The following is a 22716-nucleotide window of genomic DNA, read 5'->3' as shown; positions in this document are numbered from 1 at the left end:
CACCGGGCCGGGAATCTGAGTGGCGCCGGACTTCCAGGCGGCTTAGTGCGCGTGCGTTGTGGAGGTGGGCGGGGCTGACGGCCTTTTGGCGCTTGCGCACTGACAAGGAGCCGGCTCCCCCCGCCCCCCAGCTACTCAGCCTGGAAACTACAGGGTTTATCCCCAGCCTAGCGCGCGGTGGCGCCCGTGGCCACCGGGTGCAACGGGAGCCCTCACTCTCAACTTCTCAGGGTTAGGCGCACCTGGCTGCAGACGCCTGCAGGAAGGAGGTAGAACAGAGGTGCTTCTTATGCTTGAAAGCTGAGTCAGCCCCCCTGCCCGCATCGTCGCCACAGACAGGACTGGGGTTCAGTAGAAAGGGCTTTGCTGGAGGTCACACCTCGCTGCAAGCTGACCCTGGAACTGTTTTATTCACCAACTGGGAGCTAAACCCCTGTAGCACAGTGCGCCCCGTTACCACCACAGGATGCTCAAGGACCAGGATGCAACATTTCCTACTTCCCCAAAGGTGCCCGGTGACCCACAAGCGTGCCTGCATGTGGCTCCAATGATGGAGACACCCCCCCCCCACCTCCACCACACACACATACCGTGATCCCAATCCTCTTAAACGACCGCACTGGAAATAACCACAGCTTTGGGATTGATCCCAGCCTTTATTCGCATTCCCCTCCCTTCTCCCTGCTGTGCCGGCCGGGCCGGCTAGGTGCGGCTGCAGGGGTTGGCAGCAGTACCCAGCTTGCGGCAGTAGCAGAAGGCGTTGAAGAAGCGGCAGTAGCACGTGGCGCACGGGTCGCAGCATGGTACTTGTTGTCCCAGGCAAGACTCGTGCAGCCTTACACAGCGACGCGGGGAACGAGACTCGCGGCTCTGTGGGTCTAGCACCTGCATTGGTTCAGAAGGCGAAAACATGGGCAAGGGCTTCCTAGGGCAGGCTCAGGGCCCTCCCTTGCTCCAGCCCATGAAAGATGGCAATGAAACATGGGTAGAAGTGGTCATGAGGAGCGGAAAATGGTCCTAGGACCGCTGCCTTCTGCCTTCAGCTTGACCCTTTTGCCTGAGCAGTTACCTCTGCCAGAGCTTCTGCCTTCTGCAGCAAAGCATCTTCTGCTTGGTCTGCAGGTGTCCTCTTCACCTGAGCAGGCAGACCTAGGCCTGGGACAGAGAATGTGAGGACAGGTCCCCCCTCCCAGAGGAGTAATTGGGAGTGAGGAATGAAGACTTAACACCAGGCAGTCAGGTTTGTGGCCAGCAAGGATCTGGGCCCCACCCAGCCCTGCTTCTACCCATACTGACCTGGGAACTCTGGGAAAGGGGCCTGGTCAGGCCTTCTGATGCCCTCCAGGGGTGCCAAGCCCATCTGGGCACCCTGTGTAGCAGGCAGTGCCAACAGCAGAACACAGCTAAGCAGCACTGGAGTCAGCATGGCCTGGCTCAGTAGGAAAATCCACCACTTAGTCTCTCCTCATCCTTAGAGTACCCAGAAAGTGGGCCCAAGAGAGCAGGAGTCCCTACCCAACCTAAGGACTTACCTCTGTTTGCTGGTCCTTGCTAGAGAGTTCTGGGTCATTGCCCTCAGCTTATATAGCGGTTCTAATAGAGAATCTGCACGTGACTGTTCCCTGCGACCAAAGCATGAGGGGGCCCTCCCGCGAGAGTGGGGGCACAATTCAATTTTGCCCTCTGGAACCTAAGCCTTTCTTTGGATGCTAGAGGTCTGTCCATCTCCAATTTGGAATGAGGTTTCCAGGAACCAAAGTTTGGGAACAAGATTGGGTAACCAAGTTCCAAAATCTCCAAAGCACCAGGACATAGGGCCAGGCTGGAGCCATTAGCAATAATAAGGCAAGCGGACCTGAGGGCTTAATTTAATTTCTGGCCCCGGAGGTGCTCACTCAAGCCCTTCCATGTCATGTTATTTCCTTTGCTTCCCAGAACTTGGGAAGGGTACTGAAAGGACTGACAGGTAGTCGTTATTATGGGCAGGGGTGGTGTGAAGAACCAGACCTTCAATTTCTTAACAGGGAGAAAGGTGAGGAGAACCCTCCCTGCCAAACCTAGCCCTCCTAACTGTATCTCTGGCAGGGTTTTCTCCAGACTCCCACCCTTACATCTGTCCTCAAGACTCTTTCTGCCTAGGGTTCCTGGAAGTGAGGTGAGCAGAACGGATTGTTCCCTAGTTGGGTACACAGCTCAGAGTAAAAGGCTTTCAAGCCGCCTGGCTCATTAGTGCTAATACTGCTCTCTTCCACCCTGTGCTGTTAGACCTCTGCTCACATGGGTTTTATCCATTCGAAGCCACAATGAGAACTTCTTGTTTGTAGACATGGCAGCATACACAGGAGACATTTTTATTACATAGGGGCCCATCAGGGGAAAGGATGCTGGCTTTATCAGCTTGGAGGTCCCCAAGCACAAAGGCTCATTTAAGGGCAATGAAAGAAAAAGCCATTGTGGTTTATAGCCCAGGTGCACATAGGCTATTTGGACCAAGAAGATACTAAAGGAAAGCCTCTCAACTACAGATGTTGCCATTTGGCAGATTTTTCTTGGAGTCAACACAAACTGGCGTTTGTGTACAGGAGTCATCCAGGCATCCTGCAGAGGGACGCCTGTGGCAGGTTTCTTCTGCAGATAAGAGTTGGTGTCATTTTTGGTTCAGACTAGCATTGGGCTTTCCTGCAGTAGGCAAGGGAGGCAGTTTTTAGAAGCCCACTTTCTAGGGCTGGGAATATGGCTTAATGGTAGAGTGCTTACCTAGCATTCATGAAGCCCTGGGTTTGAGTCCTCAGTATCACATACACAGAAAAAGCCGTAAGTGGCACCATGGCTCAAGTGGTAGAGTGCTAGCCTTGAGCACAAAGAAGCCCAGGGTTGAAGTCCCAGGACTGGCAAACACACACACACTTTCTACTGCCTGGAGGGTGCACTGAGAAATCAAAGAAAACCCTTCTGAGGAGGTAGTAGCTGAACCATGAGTCCTTAGAACATCTCAGCAAAGGGTCAGTTCCCTTTGCTACCCCCCCCCGAAATTAGTATTGGTAGGCTGGTAACTGTCATACAGCAGATCTGCTATCAAAGCCTATCTGGCATTTTTCATTGAGCTCTTTCTCCCAGAGGCAGTGGCCAGGCCTAAAAACCCACTTCAGTTCTTTCTCTTGAGTGGTGTAGGGTGAAGCACCAGGCATTCAACTATGCCTATTGTTAATTGGGGTTCAAGAAGGGAATGTTTTAAGTATAGTGGAACCCAGGGGATGTCCCACATGGTCTTGTCTAGCAACGCACAAAGCCCAAGTTCAAATCCCAGGATTATAAAAAATAAAAAGAACTGGGCTGGGAGTTCGGCCTAGTGGTGGAGTGCTTGCCTAGTATGCACAAAGACCCAGGTTCGATTCCTCGGTACCTCATACATAGAAAAAAGCCAGAAAGGGTGCTGAGGCTCAAGTGGTAGAGCTCTAACCTTGAGGAAAAGACCAAGGACAGTGCTCAGGCCCTGAGTCCCAAGCCCAGGACTGGCAAAAATTAATAAATAAATAAAATAAAAAGAACTTTAGTGGGATAAGTGGTTTGACAGAAAATGCCCTCATGGCCTTTGGAGCCAGTTTGTGTATCTAGTCCAGCTAAAAGTGGTTAGGGAGTTGGCGAGGGAAGGCTTCCTGGGGAGGAGACCTTTACTCAGTCATGAAAAGTGAGTAGGAGTTGAGTGCCAAGCTAAGCAGAGTAAGTCCCTGAGACTCATAACTGGCACACTGTGTACTGACTGCACTGACTAGTTAGACTGCTTAATACATGCTCTGCCCAAACCTGGTTCCTCCCAAAGGCTCCAGCCTAGAAAACAACACTCTTTTGGAGGTGTGTGTGTGTGTGTGTGTGTGTGTGTGTGTAACAGGTTTAAACTCAAGGCCTTGCTAGGCAAATTGCCATACAACTTGAGCCATGTCTTCAGCCAAGAGTTGGTCAGACAGATGTTCCCCCCGCCAAAGATGCTCTCCAGAGTTGTTTCACTCAGTGAGTCAATCAGCAGACATCTAAGCCTTTGTCTCATTATACAACTGCTGTCTCTGTACAGGGCTCAGACTAAGCCACAAAAGCCTAGATCACTCTGGGCTAAATAACTATGACTAACTAAACTTTTTTTCTTTCCTAAGGAAACCAAGTAGAATCCAGAGGAAGAATAAATAATTATTTATATCCTTTTCAACACCACCTCCCCCACCTTTTTTGTGTGCTAGTTACTGAGGCTTGAACTCAAGACCTGGGTACTGTCCTTGAGCTTTTCCACTCAAGGCTCGCACTCTACCACTTAAGCCAGTGCTCTACTTTTGGCTCTCTTTTGGTAGTTTATTGGAGATAAGAGTCTCATGGACTTTGCTGCCTGGGCTGGCTTCGAACTGTGATCCTCATATCTCAGCCTCCTGAGACACAAAGATTACAGGTGTGGTCTATCAGAACCTAGCTCAAATAGTCTTTTTTTTTTCCAGTCCTAGGGTTTGAATCTAGGGCCTGGGCATTGTCCCTGAGTTTCTTTTGCTCAAGGCTTTACTGCTTGAGCCGCAGCACTACTTCTGGCTGTTTCTTTTTATGTGGTACTGAAGAATTCAACCCAGGGCTTCATGCATGCTAGGCAAACACTGTACCACTAAGCCACATTCTCAGCCCTCTAATAGTCTTAAGCTATAAAAACAACTTACTGGTACATATAACTGGAAAAATACAGAGCAGAACTGGTTATGGATGTTCACTCTAACACTTTGAATTTAGGAGCAGACACGGTGCCTTCCCAAAGTCCATTCCCAGTTTTGTTTAGAGCAGTGCCCAAACAGACTCACTTCCTGAGAATATCTAAGAGTTTGTGGTCTCTTTGAGATGTATTTATGATCCATAAGACTCATGCTGAGACCTCTAGGGAAACAGGTTCCCTCACAAAGTATCTGAAGGGGGGTTCTGAAGGAGGAAGCTTCTCAAAAGAAGGAAGTAACTTCTAGGACAGCTTTTGCAGTTGTTCATGACTGGAATCCTCGTGGCCCCTGTGGTTTTCAGCGGCACAACCTTCAACCTCCACAGTTTTACAACCCTGTACTTCCTAGTTCCAGATTCAAGGAATTCAGCCAACTTCTGCTCTCCCTGGAACCAAATAACAGCTGAAGAAATCCCAGAAGTCCTTTCAACCAGATGGGGGCATACTCTTTGGGGTGGCAAATGAAACTTTCAGTTCCAGGGGCCTCTCTTGCTGCCTTGAAGATAGGGCCTCTTCCTGCTACAATAAAGAGCAGTGGGAAGTCTGAGAATTCTCTGCTAAATGAGAATTATCCTTCCCTTGCTTTCCCAACAAGTGGCGAGAGCCCTGGAGTACAGTAACAAATACATGCCTCAGAGGGTCCTTACCTTTTGAAAAGGTGGAAAAGAAGAGAAATTAGTTCTAAAACAATCACTTCTGCCTGAGAATGGGGCTTAGTGGTAGAGTGCTTGCCTAGCACACATGAAGCCCTGGGTTTGATTCCTCAATTCCACATAAATAGAAAAGCCAGAAGTGGCACTGTGGCCCAAAAGAAACTGAGGGACAATGCCCAGGCCCTGAGTTCAAGTCCCAGGACTGGCAAAAAAAAAAGAAAGAAAGAAAGTATATATATGTATATATATATATATACATATATATACTGTGTTATTGATGATGATAAGAATTAATGAACCCCAGTTGTTGGGCTTTTGTCTGTTTGTTTGCCAGTCCTGGGCTTGAGCTGAAGGCCTGAGAACTGTCCTTGGACTTTCTCAAGGCTACAGCTCTACCACTTGAACCTCAGCACTACTTCTGGCTTTTTTCTATGTATGTGGTACTGAGGAATCAAACCCGGGTCTTCGTGCGTGCTAGGCAAGCACTCTACCACTAGGCCAAACTCCTAGCCCTGTTTGTTTGTTTTTTGGTGCTGGTACTGAGGCTTGAACTCCCGAACTGAGCACACTGTCTCAGCTTTATAACTCAAAATTGGTGCCTTACCAATTGAGACACAGCTGCACTTCTATCTTTTTGGTGTAAACTGGAGATAAGAATCTCATGAACTTCCTACTCAAAGTGGCTTCAAACCAAGATCCTAAGACCTCAGCCACCAGAGTAGCTATGATTACTAGCATAAAACACTGGTACTCAGCTTCTGGTTGTTTCTCAAACTTCATTTAAGCCTGATTAATTCCTCCTCTACCTGTCATCACTCTTCCTTGCAAAGCATTTTATCAGAAGGCACTGTAATCCTAGCTATGCTGGAGGCTGAGATCTGATTTTCTCAGTTCAAAGCCAGCCCAAACAGAAAAGTCCAAGAAACTCTTATTTCCAGTTAACCACCAGAAAACTGCAAGTGGCTCTGTGCTTCAAAGTGGTAGTGCACTATCCTTGAGAGAAAAAAGCTCAAGGACAACACCTAGGCCCTGCGTTCAAGGCCCACAACTGACCAAAAAAAAGAAAGGAAAAGAATTTTAACTCACTTCCTTTGACAACCCAACACAAATACACACCCAGTTGCATACTCTCATTCAGATATTAGCCCCGTTCTTCAGTTGTACCAACTGTCCTTGAGATCCTACCCTAACCCACCCCCTACCAGCTGTCAGAAGTTCTCTGTCTCAGCCGTCTGTCTGAACTTGGCAAACTCCACATGATTTCTTCCTGTCTGATCAGCTATTCCTTTCTATAGCACGACTTCTGTTTTTTTCTGTATGTATGGTATATAGGAATCGAACCCAGGGCCTCATGCATACGAGACAAGCACTCTACCACAAGGCTACACTCCCAGACCATCAACTTGGTACTTTTGCAGAGCTCCTAAAGCCCCCAGCCTCCAAATTCTAGAGGGATACAAAATCATCTTTGGTTTTCCACATCTGATAGACTCTGGATCTCCCCTGGAACTCAAGAAAGCTATAGCAGTGTTTCTAATGCATTTTCTGATTTTGTGTGCTGGTATTATAGCTTAAACTCAGAACCTGAGCTTGACACTCATCTTAGCTTTTTTTTTTCCTGTTAAGATTAACACTTTAGCTGGGCGCAGTGGCTCACGTCTGTAATCCTAGCTACTCAAGAGGCTGAGATTTGAGGATCAAGGTTCAAAGCCAACCCAGGCACAAAGGGACCTGAGACTCTTTTTTTTCATATATTTTTATTGTAATTAATAGAAGGGTTACATTATATTTGCCAGATAGAAGGTACATTAATTCACGTACATTGATACCCTTTCTCATGTCTTGGTGGACCTGAGACTTTTATCTCCAGTTAACCTCTAGAAAATGGGAAGTGGGGCTTGGTTCAAGGGTAGGGTAGTAGCCTTAAGCTGAAGAGCTCAGGAACAACACCCAGGCCCAGGGGTAGGGTGGCAGCCTTGAGCTAAGAGCTTAGGGACAGCGTCTAGGCAGAGTACAAGCCATGACCCACACACACAAAAAAAATTAACACTCTACTTAAGCCACAGCTTCAGTTTTGGTTTTTGGTGGTTAACTAGAGAGGAGAGTTTTGTAGACTTTCCTGCCTGAACTGACTTTGAATCACAAGCCTCAGATCTGAGCCTCCTGAGGAATTAGAATTACAGATGTGAGCAACTGGCACATAGCTCTCTAATGTGTTTTCAAGGTGGCAGCCTTGAGGGGGAAACTGGGGGAGAGTGAGGGAAGGTGTGACATTGTCCAAAAAGAAATGTACTTGACTTATGTAACTGTAACCCCTCTGTATATTACTTTAATAATAACAACAAACAAATTTTTTAAAAAATTAAAAAGAAGGGTCGGGAGTGTAGCCTAGTGGTAGCTCTGGGTTCCATTCCTTGGTTCCACATACATAGAAAAAGCCGGAAGTGACAGAGCTCTATCCTTGAGCAAAAATATCCAAGTACAATGCCTAGGCTCTGAGTTCAAGCCAGGACTGGCCAAAAAAAAAAGTACAAGGTCCTGGTTTAATGAGGTCTGCCTAAGTTAAGGGAAAACCTAATGACTCTACTCCCCTCTCAAGTTCACAAAATCTAGGGTTTTAGATAAGAAAAGTCAGGGCCAAAAAGAGATACTAAAGAAACAGAGAGAGAGAGAGAGAGAGAGAGAGAGAGAGAGAGAGAGAGAGAGAGAGAGAGAGAGGCACACAGAGACACACTTCCCTGCTTTTTTGCTGCAAGAAATCCCAGAGGAGAAGACACTGCTAGCTGTGTAAATGAGTCATAGACTTTATAAGGCAAGGAAGGTAGAAAGTAAATTCCAGGAAATAAGTAAAGATGACACTCAGGGAAAGTTTTCAGCTTTGGTGTGAAATTGTCAAGCTGCTATGCTATTCTGGAAATGAAAAAGAAAAACAGCAATGAGAAAGACAAGAAACTTCACAAGGATCCAGGCCACAGAAGTGAAAGAGTCTGTGTCTTAGGGCAATTTGGGCCAACCAACTGAGATGACATTGTCTCGGCAAGATTCAGAGAGAGATGGAAAATATCCCAGTGCCCCCCAGCCATTTATAATCCAATAGGTTTTCATTAAGCATCCTTCAATGGATGCAATAGAAAGTGCTAGCAAGCAGTAGTGTTGACACACTACAGTTCCCTGCATCCACTGAGCATACCATCTCAATTTTGTGAAATGCAAGAAAAGCCCAGAGCTTGTAGCTCATGCCTAAAATCCTAGCTGCTCAAGAGGCTGAGATCTGATGAGGTCACGGTTTGAAGTCCAGATTTTTTCTATGTATGTGGTACTGAGGAGTAGAACCTGGGTCTTTGTGCATGCTAGGCAAACACTCTACCACTAGGCCAAACTCTTGGACCTTCCATGAGACTCTTTAAAAAAAATACTTTTATTCCCATGAAATCCAGTCCATAATGAATAGGTACTACCAGGGCCTATATTCAAAGAAACAAGAAAATCTTGTAGAAATGGATGAATTCTTAAATAAATATAGGCTACCCACACTGAACAACGATGAGGTAAACAAATTGAACAGATCAATTCTTACAACGAAATTGTGGAAGCAATCAGGGAAATGCCAACCAAAAAAAGCCCAGGTCCAGATGGATTCACTGCAGAATTCTACAAGACGTTTAAAGATGAAATAACACCTATACTCTTGAAACTCTTCTGAGAAATAGAAACAGAAGGAGCAATACCAAACTCATTTTATGAAGCTAATATTACTCTCATCCCCAAACCAGGGAAAGACCCAACAAAAAAAGAAAACTACAGACCTATCTCTCTAATGAACACAGACGCAAAACTCCTCAATAAAATATTAGCCAACAAAATCCAGAAACAAATTTAAAAAATCATACACTATGATCAAGTGGGCTTCATCCCACAAATGCAAGGCTGGTTTAACATTTGCAAATCAATCAATGTAATACATCATATCAATAGAGCTAAAGATAAGAATCATATGATAATTTCTCTGGATGCGGAGAAGGCATTTGACAAAATACAACATCCATTCATGTTGAAAGCACTAGAAAAAATAGGAATAAGAGGTACATTCCTCAAAATAGTGAAAGCCATATATGAAAAACCTACAGCCAGTATTATACTAAATGGAGAAAGACTGGAACCATTCACCTTAAAATCAGGAACTAGGCAGGGATGCCCACTCTCTCCACTTCTCTTAAATATAGTGCTGGAACACTTAGCCAGAGCAATAAGGCAAGAAAAGGACTTCAAAGGGATCCACATAGGGAAAGACGAAATCAAACTATCCTTATTCGCAGACGACATGATCCTCAACAAACCCAACAAACTACACTCCCAAACTTCTAGAATTAATAAACCACTTTAGCAAAGTGGCAGGATATAAAATCAATCTTCAGAAGTCAGTAGCCTTCTTGTACACCAACAATACCCAAACAGAAGGCCAAATCAAGAAAATGATCCCATTCACAATAGCCCCCAAAAGTATAAAATACTTAGGAATATACTTAACCAAAGATATAAAGGAGTTATTCAATGAAAACTATAAAAGTCTAATGAAAGAAATTAAAGAGGACACTAGGAAATGGAAAGACATTCCCATGCTCATGGCTAGGGAAAATCAACATAGTGAAAATGGCTATACTGCCAAAATTGATATACAAATTCAATGCAATCCCCATCAAAATCCCAAAGACATTCTTTACGGAAATTGAAGATATAATCCAAAGATTCATATGGAACAAGAAAAGACCTAGAATAGCCAAAACAATTCCAGGCAAAAAGAGCAATGCTGGTGGTATTACAATGCCAGACTTCAAACTCTACTATAGAGCCATAATAACAAAAACTGCTTGGTACTGGCACAAAAACAGACCAGAAGAGCAGTGGAACAGAATAGAAGACCCAGAAATAGAACCATATACCTATAGGCAACTTGTATTTGACAAAGGAGCCAAAGATATACAATGGAACAAACACAGTCTATTCAATTATTGGTGCTGACAAAACTGGGCAGCCACATGCAGAAAACTAAAAATTGACCCTAGCCTTTCACCATGCACAAGCATTAACTGAAAGTGGATCAAAGACCTCAACGTCAGATCGGAAACCGTGAAACGGCTACAAGATAGAGTAGGAGAGACACTGGAACTCATAGGCACAGGCAACAGATTCCTGAACAGAATCCCAGGGTCACAACAGATTGGAGAGAGACTTGATAAATGGGACTACCTAAAAATAAAAAGTTTCTGTACAGATAAAAACATAGTTGCAAAAGTAGAGAGACAGCCAACCAACTGGGAAAAGATATTCACCAACAATACATCTGACAAATGTTTAATATCTAGTATCTACAGGGAACTCAAGAAACTAATCCCCTGAAAACCCAATAAACCATTCACTAAATGGGCAAGGGAACTAAAGAGAGACTTATCAGAAGAAGAGATTAAAATGGCAGAAAAACATATGAGAAAATGTTCATCATCTATGGTCATAAAGGAAATGCAAATAAAAACAACCCTAAGATACCACCTTACCCCAACAAAAATGGCCAAGATCTTGAACTCAGACAATGACAGTTGCTGGCGGGGTTGTGGAGAAAAAGGAACCCTACTACACTGCTGGTGGGAATGTAGACTAGTTCAGCCACTCTGGAAAGCAGTGTGGAGGTTCCTTAAAGAACTGAAAATAGACCTTCCCTATGATCCCGCCATACCACTTCTGGGCATCTATCCTGAACAGCATGACCCAGGATATTATAAAGACACCTGCTCAGCTGTGTTCATCTCTGCACTATTCACAATAGCCAGGCGATGGAAACAATCCAGATGCCCTACTGCAGATGAATGGATACAGAAAATGTGGTATACAATGGAATTCTACATAGCCAACAGACAAGATAAAATAATGGCATTCGCAGGGAAGTGGATGAATCTAGAGCGAATCATGTTGAGTGAGACAAGTCAAGACCTAAGGAACAAAAGGCGCATGGTATCCTTAATATGCGGCTATTAAATCCAAAGAGTACGAGAGCGAGGACTCAATAACTGCATACCCAATGCTATGGACATGGTAATGGAAATATAAACATAACTATATAGACATAAAACCTATGACTCTATAGACATAATGTTTTATTTCATAAATTAATATGTTTCTATGACATACAAACCCTTAGCCTAATTTTGATTAAGTTCTAAATACTAAGTCCCAGAGATTGTAATTAGAGATTCCCTCCTTGAACACTTGTTTGTTAAACTTGTCATTTAAAATATGATGTAAACATAAGCCATATAATGAATGGTTGTTGTTCTTAACGTACTATGTTATCTCTCATCACTTTTGCTGTCCCTTGGTTATCTCATATTGTTACACTATCTCACTTTGTTACCTGATATATTGAATATATTTGTATTTGGTTATCTGAAATTGGATAGGGAACGGGGAAAACAAGATGAGGAATGGGGGTGGGGGGGAGGGAAATGGGGACCAAGACATGTGAAAGGGTATCAATGTATGGGAATTAATGCACCATCTATCTGGCAAATATCATATAACCCTTCTATTAATTACAATAAAAAGTATATGAAAAAAATACTTTTAGTGGGCTGGAAGTTTGGCCTAGTGGTAGAGCGCTCTCCTAGCATGCACAAAATCCCAGGTTCAATTCCTCAGTACCACATACATAGAAACGCCAGAAGGGGTGCTATGATTCAAGTGGTAGAGTGCTAGCCTTGAGGTAAGGCCAACGACAGTGCTCAGGCCCTAAGTTCAGTTCCCAGGACTGGGAAAAAAAAAAACCTCTAAAATTATCTTGCAGGGCTAGCACTCTACCACTTTGAACCATAGCACCACTTCTGATTTTCTGAGGGTTCATTGGAAATAAGACTCTCACGAACTTCCTTGCCTAAGCTAGTTTTGAACTGCCATCCTCAGATCTCAGCCTAGCTAGGATTATAGGCATAAGCCACTGGAGCACAGCTCTATGATACTTTCATTTGCAATTAATCACCAAAAAATGGTGCCTCAAGTAGTAGAACAGTAGCTTTGAGTATTAAAGCTTAGACACATCAGCCAGTCCTTGAGGTCAAGCCCCAGGATTGGCACAAAAGAAAAAGGACAAGGAAGAAAACTTGGGGGTGTGGACCAATTGTAGGGGTCCTTAAAGGTTTCTCTGCTCCTAGGGGATGAATGGTCAGATCTAAAGATCAGGCTGAATTTCAAGCAGAGGCCTGAACACAGATAGCAGAGCTGTTGTCAGAGAACTGCAAGGAATGCAGTTTGAGAAACAGGGCACAAAAGATTGGCTGTGTTCTTTCTATTCTACTTTGGGATGTTTGCTTAGTAAGGGGCATCTCCTCTGTGCCAGGCAGTCTGCTTGGCACTTTTTGTTTATTTACAGAACATTAATATTTGCTGAGCTTTCTGAGCAGGTGAGCCTGGCCGCGCATGGAACAGAGAGCACAGCAGGAGCAAAGGGTCAAAGTGAGATCCCACCACGTAGTCACAGAGAAGAGCCACGAGTCCTGTGGGCTGGAACAGAGGGAGATCATGGAAGACTGAAGCAGAACTGAGCCAATGTTCTACCTTCAGTGGAATGAGTCTGGGAAAATCAGAGCAGAGCTCGGTGAGGCCAAGGCTGAGTGGGGGAGATCTCACCTCAGCACATTTTCTTCTCCATGACATTAGAAATAATTAACCTGGAGACTGGAACAGCTGCCACCAGCACCCTTCAGGAATTCAGGCCCTCCCCAAATGGCATGCAGGCCAGCACTCCCACTGTGCAGCCATGTGGGGGAAGGGAGTCTCATTAAGTTCTCTCTGACCTGAGGTCACCCATACCCCAAACCTCTTGACTTCTGATGACAGCATCCTACGCTCTCAAGAGCACAGGCTTCTGGCTGGCTGTACTCCCACAAGAGAGGGTCCCCCAGGATAACTGTCTTCTGGTCAAGGTCCCCAGGTCTTCAAGGATACTGATTCAACACATAATGGCATCAGGGGGCTCATGGAAGCCCTGGAGAGAAAGGTAAGAGCAGTGGGTTCAATACCAGCCTAGCCACTGGTTAACTGGGGTGGCTCATAGGCTCTCGCTGAAACTCAATTGCTTTTGAGATCTGGGACCTCTGAGTAAGGGAATTGGGCAGTCAGGTAACTCAATCTAGATCTGGTTGAAGTGGGGACCTCTGATCAAGAGCAGGTAATCCTTTCAGCAAGGGAAGCAGGTAGATCAGTGCAGTGATGGTGGAGGGAAGTATAAGACATTGTGACAGTGAAGAAGAGGTTCTTAGCCCAACATGGGGTCTGGGAAGGCCAGAAATGATGGCCCACCTGAGACTTAATGGGCGAGAAGGAGTTAGGTGACAGATAGAGGGAAAAGCATTCAGATACACAGACCAGCCTTAAGCAGTACACAAAGAAATTCAGTTGACAGAGCTTGAGGGGGGAACTTGTCAGAGATGAGTGAGGAGAAACAGGGGCCAACATGTATAGGCTAGAGCTGCTCTGTGGAGCCAGAACCAGCACAGTAGAACAAAGGACACTTCGGCCTGGAGGAGGTGCAGATATTGGCCTGGCCAAGGGTAAGGTGACATAGGTGGAAAAGAAGGGGTTTACTCAGAGCTGATGGAATCTTAAGGGGAAAGGTGAAATGAAGACCCAGGAAATAGAGTTCTGACGAGAGGATATTGGGTTGGCTTTACATAATGCCAATTCTATCTTAAACAGATAGAATGAGACTCTAGAAAATATTGGGATACCCTAAAGTATCAAAGAAGAGTGAAGGGAGCTCAGTTCCTATAAGGGGCAGAAAGAGAGACGGAGAATCAGAGTAACACAAGAGGAGTGGTAACAGAAGCCAAAAGGTATTTCCAAAGGGAAAAGGATCCGCTGTGAACAGTATACTTGGAACAGCTCAAAGAAGCAACTGGATAGTAGATCTTATCCCTCCCTGAAGAGGCTTAGGGTTGTAGGGGGAGGTTTTAATGGTGATGGTGGTGTTCCACAGTCTTTGACCTGAGACCAGGTTTGAGTATGCGCAGAGCCACCTTACTGTACTGCACAGCTTGTGGGTTGCATACCTCGTTGATAGGCAAGAAAACAGGTCCTGGAGGTAGGTGATACAGTGCCCTTAGAATGGATGGTTATTTGAAGTCTCCAGTTGCAATGTGGATATTTCCCACACGGTGGCGCCAAAGACCAACTCTGGACTTGGGGGTCTGTTTGGGAATACACCATAGATCATATAGATGACATAGAGCATCATGTCAAGTCAGAAGGGAATGCTGCTAGATACCTGGTGACAAGACCTTCATCACCATGCCTCCATCAGACCCTTTTCCTAATGGTAGACACTCACAAACAATGTATCACACCATAGCCTTCATCAAGAGGCCCAACCTGAAAAGGGCCCCAGGGGAACAGCTCATCTCGTGACCTAAGAAAGGCAAAGATGTCCCTCCCATTTGTCCCTTAGGAGAAGGGAGTCAGGAAGGAAGGAAGGACGCCCTGCCCTGCCCAAGGGACACACAAGTCACCCCACCCCTTGGCCTGCCCCCTACAACTACCCCTAGAGGCCAAAGCTGGACTGGCAAAGTCAGTGGCAGAAACAGACTGGTCTTGGAGTCCCGGGCAAGGGAAACCTCCTTGCAGATTAGAACTTTACACGGTCCAGTGCCAGTGTGGAAGCCAGCATGGAGCTGTCCCAATGAGTAATGGACATATTCTCTTCAAAAAAGATGCCGTGTTCTCTGAATACTTTTTGTGGTATAATTAAATACAAAAAAAAACATAATATAACTAGGGAAAATTCCAATTTCTGGGTATGAATGGTCACTGTTGGGCCCAGGGAGAGTTTTATCAGCTCTCAGAGTCAGTGGACATAGACAAAAGCTGTCCTATATGTCTGTCTACTGATACACAAAAAAATGTTTCTCCTACCTGACCTCATCCTACTATGACATAATTTCTTGTCCTTGCTTCCAACTTACATAACTTAAATATAACAAGCTCAGTTCTGTCTCCTATCCATTGATCTTGCTGTTACTGTTTGATATGTTTCCTTCTTCTTATTCAGGTCTCAGCTCCAATATCACTGCCTCAAAAACAGACTCCCTTGGCCACTCTGATTAACAGGAGCCCTTACCCATTACTAAAAACCTTGTCACATTCTGAGATCACCTTATCTGTATGATTTGCTTTGTTCTGATTTTGTGTGTGTGTGCCAGTGCAAGGGCTTGAACTCAGGGCCTGGGCACTATTCCTAAGCTTTTTCACTTGAAATTGGAGACCTACCCCTTGAGCCACAGCTCCACTTCTAGCTTTGGGGTGGTTTGTTGCAAATAAGAGCCTTATGCACTGTTCTGCTCCTCTGGCTCTGAACTTTGATCCTCAGATTTCAGCCTCCTGAGTAGCCATGATTACAGGAGTGAGCCACATGACTCTGAGCTGTCTTACCTGTATGTCAACTCACTTATTGTCTATCTCCTTTGGCTACACTGTAACCCTCTTTAGAACTAGCCTTGTGTTGAGTGCCCAGAATGATGCTAGGGACATAATAAGCACTTGATAGGTGCCTGCCATCCATTTTTCGGTGCCCTCTTTCAGCCCTCTATCTCCTTCATACAAGCCTGATTAAATAAGCCAGTAATCAACATAGGGACAGATCTTCTGTTTGAGCAACTGTTTTGTTTGTTTTGTTTTGTTTTGTTTTTCAGTCATGGGGCTTGAACTTTTGGCCTGGGCACTGTCCCTGAGCTCTTTAGCTCAAGGCTAGTGTTGTATCACTTGAGCCACAGCACCATTTCCTGTTTTCTGGTAGTTAATTGGATATAAAAGCTTCACTGGCTTTCTTGCTTGGGCTGGCTTTGAACCGTGATCCTCAGATCTGAGTAGCTCAGGTGTGAGCCACCGGCACCCAGTTCTGAGCAAGTGAGATAAATTTCTCCAAGGGAAAATTTCAGGGTGAAAGAGAGTTTTACACTCAACATTCTAATAAAGACTGATAACAGCATTCTGAAACATTCAAACCAATTCCCCACTCTCCTGAAAGCATCCATCCATGTTGCCAGTATCCAGACCAAAAAGAAAAAGAAAAAAGAAAACTTTCATTTTGTTAATTATATTTGCATGGAATACCCACACGCCCCCCCCCCTTTTGGTGCCAGTACTGGGGCTCAAATTCAGGACCTTGTACCCTCATTTAGATTCCCCTTCCCTCAACACTGATGTTCCATCACTTAAGCCACAGCTCCACTTCTGGCTTTTTGGCAGCTAATTGGGGATCAGAATCTCACAGAGGAAGTGGAACTGCCTCATCATAGTAGAGCACTATCCTTGAGTAGAAAAGCTCAGGGATATAGTGCCTAGGCCCTGAGTTCAAGTCCCATGACTCATGCACACAAAAGCAGCAAAACAAAACCTTATTTGCCAGGTACTAGTGGCTCATGTCTGTAATCTCAGCTACTCAGGAAGCTGAGATCTGAAGATCACAGTTCAAAACAAGCCCAGGAAAGAAAAGTCTATGATATGATACTTTTATCTCCAATTAACCACCAGAAAATCAGAAATGGCCTTGACAAAACAAAAACAAAAACAAACAAACAAAAAAAGGACTCAGGAGTCAGGTGTAGTGGCTCACTCCTGTAATCCTAGCTACTCTGGAGGCTGAGATCTGAGGATCAAGGTTCAAAGCCAGCCCAGGTACAAAAGGACCTGAGACTCTTATCTCCAATTAACCTCTAGAAATCAGGAAGTGGGCCTGGCTCAAGGATAGGATGGTAGCCTTGAGCTGAGGAGCTCAGGGACAGTGCCCAGGCCCAGGGGTAGGGCAGTAGCCTTGAGCTGAAGAGCTCAGGGACAGTGCCCAGGCCCAGAGTTCAAGCCCCTCCACCACCCAAAAAGGGGGGAGCCCTCTACCCACATGTCTAGCTGCCTTCTGGACACCTTCTCCTGAAGGGTCCCCAGACCCCTTGGATGTCACCTACCCTGATCATGTCACTGTCTCCCTAACCTGATCCTCTAGGTCTTCTGTTCTCAGTGGGAAAGCACCTCCATCTATACATGCCCAAAACCCTGCAGCTAGGATGCCTCCATCCCCAGAACCCTATGGGGTGCCAAGCCCTGCACACCTCCTAAATGCTGTTTTCCATCTCCAATGTCCCCAAGGCAGGTCTAGAAATGGCATCAAATAGCTACTTGGCTAGTATGAGAAATGGTACCAACCTCTCTGCTGCCCCATCCCCCAACTATCTGAGCAACACCCAGCTATGATAAGACCACAAAATCCCCTAGCAGGCAGCCCAGGCTTCCCATCTTCCAAAGTGGAGCCTTCTGGTCCTCAGTCAGTGCCCAGGCCCCTCATGGCTAGCCCTTCCCCTCACATGTAGTCTAATGGGCTTTCCCATAGCAAAGGAGGTTGTCTCTTTCCCTTTCACCTGGAACCATCTGTATTCCTTGCATCTGTTGCTTCTCCAAAAACTTGCTGAGGGAGGCTAAACTACATGCCCATGTCATGCTAATGGTACCTTTCTCACAAAGTCCCACCTATGCTTTCTCTTCCCCAACCGCCCCCATGCAAATGTGTACAGTCCCACAGCTTTGGTGATAAAGAAGGTGTATAATCTGGGTACTGGTGGCTCCTACCTGTAATCCTAGCTACCCAGGAGACTGAGATCTGAGGATTGTGGCTCAAAACCAGCCCAGGCAGAAAAGTCTAAGACCCTTATCTCCAATAAACTACTCAGGGGGAAAAAAAGCCAGAAGTGGTGCTGTGGCTCAGTGGTAAAGCAATAGGCTTGTGCACAAGGAGACTCAAGGATAGCACTTAGGCCCTGAGTTCAAGGCCCAGGACTGGGTGGAGGAGGAGGGGAGAACGTGGATAAACTTTGGGGATATACCCGATTGTGTCAGGGATGATGGTGGTCTCAACTTTAGTCCCTATCCCTTCCCCCAGTGCTGATAGACTCAAATGCTTGGTGAATCTGGGGAACGAATGAATGAACGATGTGACCACTGGTATTATAAAGGGAAGTCTTCTATTCTGGCTCTTCACAGAAAGCTGGGGGGGGCGGGGGGACAGGGAATCTGCATGCCAGAGAGCTGTGAACCATGGGAACCGTGGGGTGGGATGTGAGAAGCCTGTTTTTCTGGATTTTTGGATGTGAGCTGCATAGCTCCCCAAAATAGAGCAGGCAGCATCGTGTGGGAAGCACAGGGGCTGGGGCCTTGCTACCCTGCACCATCTGGTAGGAGGATTTTTTCTTAGACTAAAGTCTACTCCCCTCAAAATAAGAACTTCTCTGGGTTGAAAATACCCATGATTCCTTGCTACATCTCAGCTCCCAGCCCAGCGCTCTGCAGAGGATGTACCAGACAGTGATGCCTGACTCAGGCAGAGCCAATCAACTATGAGTCAGGAAGCCAAGCTTGGAGCTCAGACTCAGCCCTTCCTGACCACATGACCTAGACCTACAATTGTGCTGTTTTCCCTGAGTTTCAGTTGTCTCCTCTGTGTCCTGGGTTTCAGATATGTCCTTCCTGGGGCCTTCTCACTGCTAATTGGGGAAAGGCCTAAGAAGAGGCAGGACTCTAGCCTCCCTTAGACATTACCCCGCCATCAAGATCCTCAGACATTACCCTTCCATCAAGATCTCTAGGCAGGGAGCCTAGTGATAGAGTGCTGGCCTAGCATACAGGAAGATCGGGGTTCAATTCCTTGGTACCATATACATAGAAAAAAGCTGGAAGTGGTGCTGTGGCTCAAATGGTAGGACACTAGTCTTGAGAAAAAAAAAAAACCCAAAGACAGTGTTCAGGATAGTGTTCTGAGTTCAGTCCTCAGGACTGGCAAAAATAAAAAATCTCTAGGCAGGGAGAAAATGCTCAGGTCAACTCATAGGTATGCCATTTACTCTTTGGAGCTCCATCTTTGCTAGTTCTGGTGATCACAGGCCTAGAGAGCTAGAGGATGTGGGTTGTGGGGGGTGCGGGTTTGAGGTATTTTCCAAGTGGATGGAAAAAGCGAGGATAGAGGAAAAGATGTGCCAAGTAAACAGCATGTCCAAGAAGCTGCAGCTTGGCTAGAGAATGGGAGTGTGGAAGCCAGAGCAGCACAGGCTTTGTCATAGAGTAGGTGAGAGATAAAAGGGTGAAGTCACGGGGGCCGGGAGTTTGGCCTAGTGGTAGAGTGCTTGCCTAGCATGCACAAAGACCTGGGTTCAATTCCTCAGTACTCCATATACATAGCAAAAAGCCAGAAGTGGTGCTGAGGTTCAAGTAGTAGAGTGCTAGCCTTGAGAAAGTCCAAGGACAGTGTTCAAGCCCTGAGCCCAAGCCCAGGACTGGCAAAAAAAAAAGGGGGGGGTGAAGTCAACTTAGGCTGGATCTCCTGAAGGCCCCATCTTAGATTTATCCTGAGGGCAATGAAGAACCATCAAAGCATCTTAAGCAGGAAAACAATATGATCTGATGAGTGATTTAAAAGATCATTCAGGATATTGGATAAAGATAAAATTTAATCACAAAAATAAATATAGGATAGCCAGGAAAAACAAACAAACAAACAGTAGATTAGGTCCAGTTGTGAGAGAACAGAGCCGGGCCAGACACAAGTCAGTGCGGCTGACTGATGGTGGAGAATATGGAAATAATCCATAAAACAATGTGGATTCAGGGGCTGGGTGTGATAGCTTCTGTACTCCCAGAAACTCAGGAGACAGCAACTGGGAAGACTGAATTTGAGGCTAACCTTGGCAAAAATTTAGTGAGACTCTATTTCAACAAAACATGCCAAGTATGGACCATTATGCCTGTAATTCCGGCTATTTAGAAGGTATTTAGGGAAGGGTCTTGGTAAATGTGAGATCTTATCTGAAGACTATATTTTTTATTTTATTTTATTTTATTTTTTGGCCCCCTTCTCTTTCTGGCCCCGCTCGCTCCCGGCCCCGCTCGCTCCCGGCCTCGCTTGGGCTCCGCTTGCTTGCTTTCTCTCTCTGTCGCGTCTCTGGCACTTCCGGCTTGGTTGTGTCTCGTCTCTGCCACTTCCGGCTTGGTTGTGTATGTGGGATACCGAGGAATCGAACCCGGGTCCTTGTGCATGCTAGGCAAGCACTTTAACCGCTAGGCCAAACTCCCGGGCCCCCTGAAGACTATATTAAAGACAAAAAGGGCTGGGGCCTGCCATCTGTCTGGTAAGCTGGAATTCCTAAGTTTTTTTTGTTTGTTTGTTTTTTCGCCAGTCCTGGGCCTTGAATTCAGGGCCCGAGTACTGTCCTTGGGCTTTCTCAAGGCTAGAGCTCTACCACTTGAGCTACAGCACTACTTCTGGCTTTTATTTTTCTATGTATAAGGTACCAAGGAATTGAAGCCAGGTCTTTGTGCAGGCTAGGTAAGCACTCTACCATCAGGCCAAACTCCCAGCCCAGGAATCTCTGAATTTTAATCCCATTACCACCAAAATAAACAAAGAGATAGATGTAACTTGGTGGTAGAGTGCTTCCCTAGCATGCAGGCAGCTCAGAGTCCAATCCCCAACATGAGACTGAACTGTATAGCTTTCCAAAGCAAAGCAGGTAGCCCCACGTATGAGCTCAGGTATAGGTGCTCAAGGAATATTCACTGAATGAACAAATTTAAAAAATGGAGCACTAGTAGTAGAAGCGGGATGGAAGAAGAAATGAATGCAGAAGTCAGTAAGCGGGTAGAATCAAGAAGACAAGGCATACATACAAAATAGACACCTTTAGGGGCCGGGAGTTTGGCCTAGTGGTAGAGTGCTTGCCTAGCATGCACAAAGACCCAGGTTCGATTCCTCAGTACCACATACATAGAAAAAAGCTGGAAGTGGTGCTGAAGCTCAAGTGGTAGAGCTCTATCCTTGAGAAAGTCCAAGGACAGTGCTCAGGCCCTGAGCTCAAGCCCAGGACTGGCAAAAAATAAAATAAAATAAAATAAAAAAATAAACACCTTTAATCCTAGCACTTGGAAGGCTAAGGCAGAATGATCTTAAGTTCAATGCCAACCTGGGCTACACTGTGAGCTCCAGACTGGAGCTCACAACTAAAAGGAAAGGGCAGACAGTTGAGTGAAGACAGGAGTGGGGGTAGAAGAGTAGGATGTCGAGGGGTCATGCATTTCTTACTCACACAACAAGTATTTCGTGCACTCCCACTATGGAGACAGGACAATAGTGACCAGTACTTCTCAGCTCCTGGCCCTGCGTTGCTTAGAGAACAGTCAGGCCTCTAGGCACACATGGGCATGAGTACTGACTAGCCCTAGTACAAAGCAGGAAGAGTCAGCCTGAGGCTGGACAGAGTAACAAGAGGGGACTGTCTGCAGAAAAGGTATTTAGAAGATGCCTTGCTAAGGAGGTGACTTCAGAGGTGGGAAGGGGGCATTGGAGGTGTGGCTCAGTGGTAGGGTACTTGTCTAGCAAGTATGAGGTCACTGGGGCCAGTTCTGAAGCCAGAAAGGCTCATGGATGGCTGGGTTGAAGTGATGCTTTGCAGGGCTGAGGACAAAGGAAGAGAATAGCATTTCCCATGAGGCCTGGAAAGCACCCACGGCTTTGGAGCAAAGGAGTTTCCAGGCAAACGGTTAAGAGGAGGGCTGGAGAGATGGAAAACTGGGAGAGGCTAAGGGGTGTCTCTGGTGAGGGCCTGAGAGAGGGAATATGTTAGTGCCTCCAGGGCTCCAGCCCTCAAGGTCTGGATCAGGGGCAGAACTTTAAGGACCTTTTGAAGTCCCTTGAGCCCTTTCTGCATATGCCTGGCCTGCCTTTAAAGATGAGGGGCTTCAGGAGACTAGGTCTGAGGAAGCCATAGGTAGGGTAATAGGCTGTGTGCCCATGGTTGGAGAGGCCAGCAGTACCTGGTTAATGGAAGGGAAGGGCCAGCTGAGCTCCCCATTTGGCCCCATGGGGGATCAGGTCTCAGCTCCATCTCATCTCAGTCCAGGGAAGGGCTAGCAGTACAGTGCTGGCTTTGGAAAGGACAAAGCTCCTGATCCTATGGCCACATGTGTACCCCCAAGTCTCTGTACCCAAACCTTGCCAGGTTTCCCATCTATGAAGCAGGACTAAAGCCTGAGGGCTCCCCAGAAACCAATATGCAATGGGTAGTGCATATGCACAGCCAGGGTATGATCCTGGCCTGACCAGCCACACAGGGGCAGAGAGGGCTGCCAAGAGCCTACGATGGGGAAACGGAGCCTGAGGGAAAAGGCGGGGAGGGAGGGATGAGGGGCAGGCTGTGCCCAGATGTGAGACGTCTGCCCTCCTTCCCAGACCCCAGCCTTGATTCTTTTCTC

The 22716-nt window shown here is 46.2% G+C and overlaps 2 protein-coding genes across 2 annotated transcripts in view; one reads left to right on the top strand and one right to left on the bottom strand.

Annotated features, from left to right (window-relative positions):
- Positions 1–665: 665 nt before the first annotated feature.
- Positions 666–1453, bottom strand: Agrp (agouti related neuropeptide). The gene is made up of 3 exons (XM_090357018.1): positions 1297–1453; positions 1070–1155; positions 666–885 (listed from the first exon to the last, which is right to left on the bottom strand). The coding sequence occupies exons 1-3, from the start codon at positions 1424–1426 to the stop codon at positions 703–705; spliced, it is 399 nt and encodes a 132-aa protein (XP_090213144.1). The 5' UTR covers positions 1427–1453; the 3' UTR covers positions 666–702.
- Positions 1454–13266: 11813 nt separating this feature from the next.
- The window catches only part of Ripor1 (RHO family interacting cell polarization regulator 1), a 29226-nt gene continuing 19776 nt past the window's right edge, over positions 13267–22716 (top strand). The window contains exon 1 of the mRNA XM_090357441.1: positions 13267–13435. The gene's annotated coding sequence lies outside the window, so the exon portion shown is untranslated. The remainder of the gene's footprint in view (positions 13436–22716) is intronic.

The sequence above is a fragment of the Megascapheus bottae genome, chromosome 24 (assembly GCF_031878675.1).
Source record: "Megascapheus bottae isolate mThoBot1 chromosome 24, mThoBot2.hap1, whole genome shotgun sequence".
Taxonomy (NCBI): domain Eukaryota; kingdom Metazoa; phylum Chordata; class Mammalia; order Rodentia; family Geomyidae; genus Megascapheus; species Megascapheus bottae.
This window is presented reverse-complemented; position numbering and strand designations above follow the sequence as displayed.

Excerpts from the sequence above, each read along its gene's own strand:
- Agrp (XM_090357018.1), bottom strand. The coding sequence starts at position 1,426 with ATGCTGACTCCAGTGCTGCTTAGCTGTGTTCTGCTGTTGGCACTGCCT. Across the intron at positions 1,156-1,296 it reads CCCTTTCCCAGAGTTCCCAG|GCCTAGGTCTGCCTGCTCAG; the intron begins GTCAGTATGGGT and ends TCTCTGTCCCAG. Across the intron at positions 886-1,069 it reads AGGCAGAAGCTCTGGCAGAG|GTGCTAGACCCACAGAGCCG; the intron begins GTAACTGCTCAG and ends GAACCAATGCAG.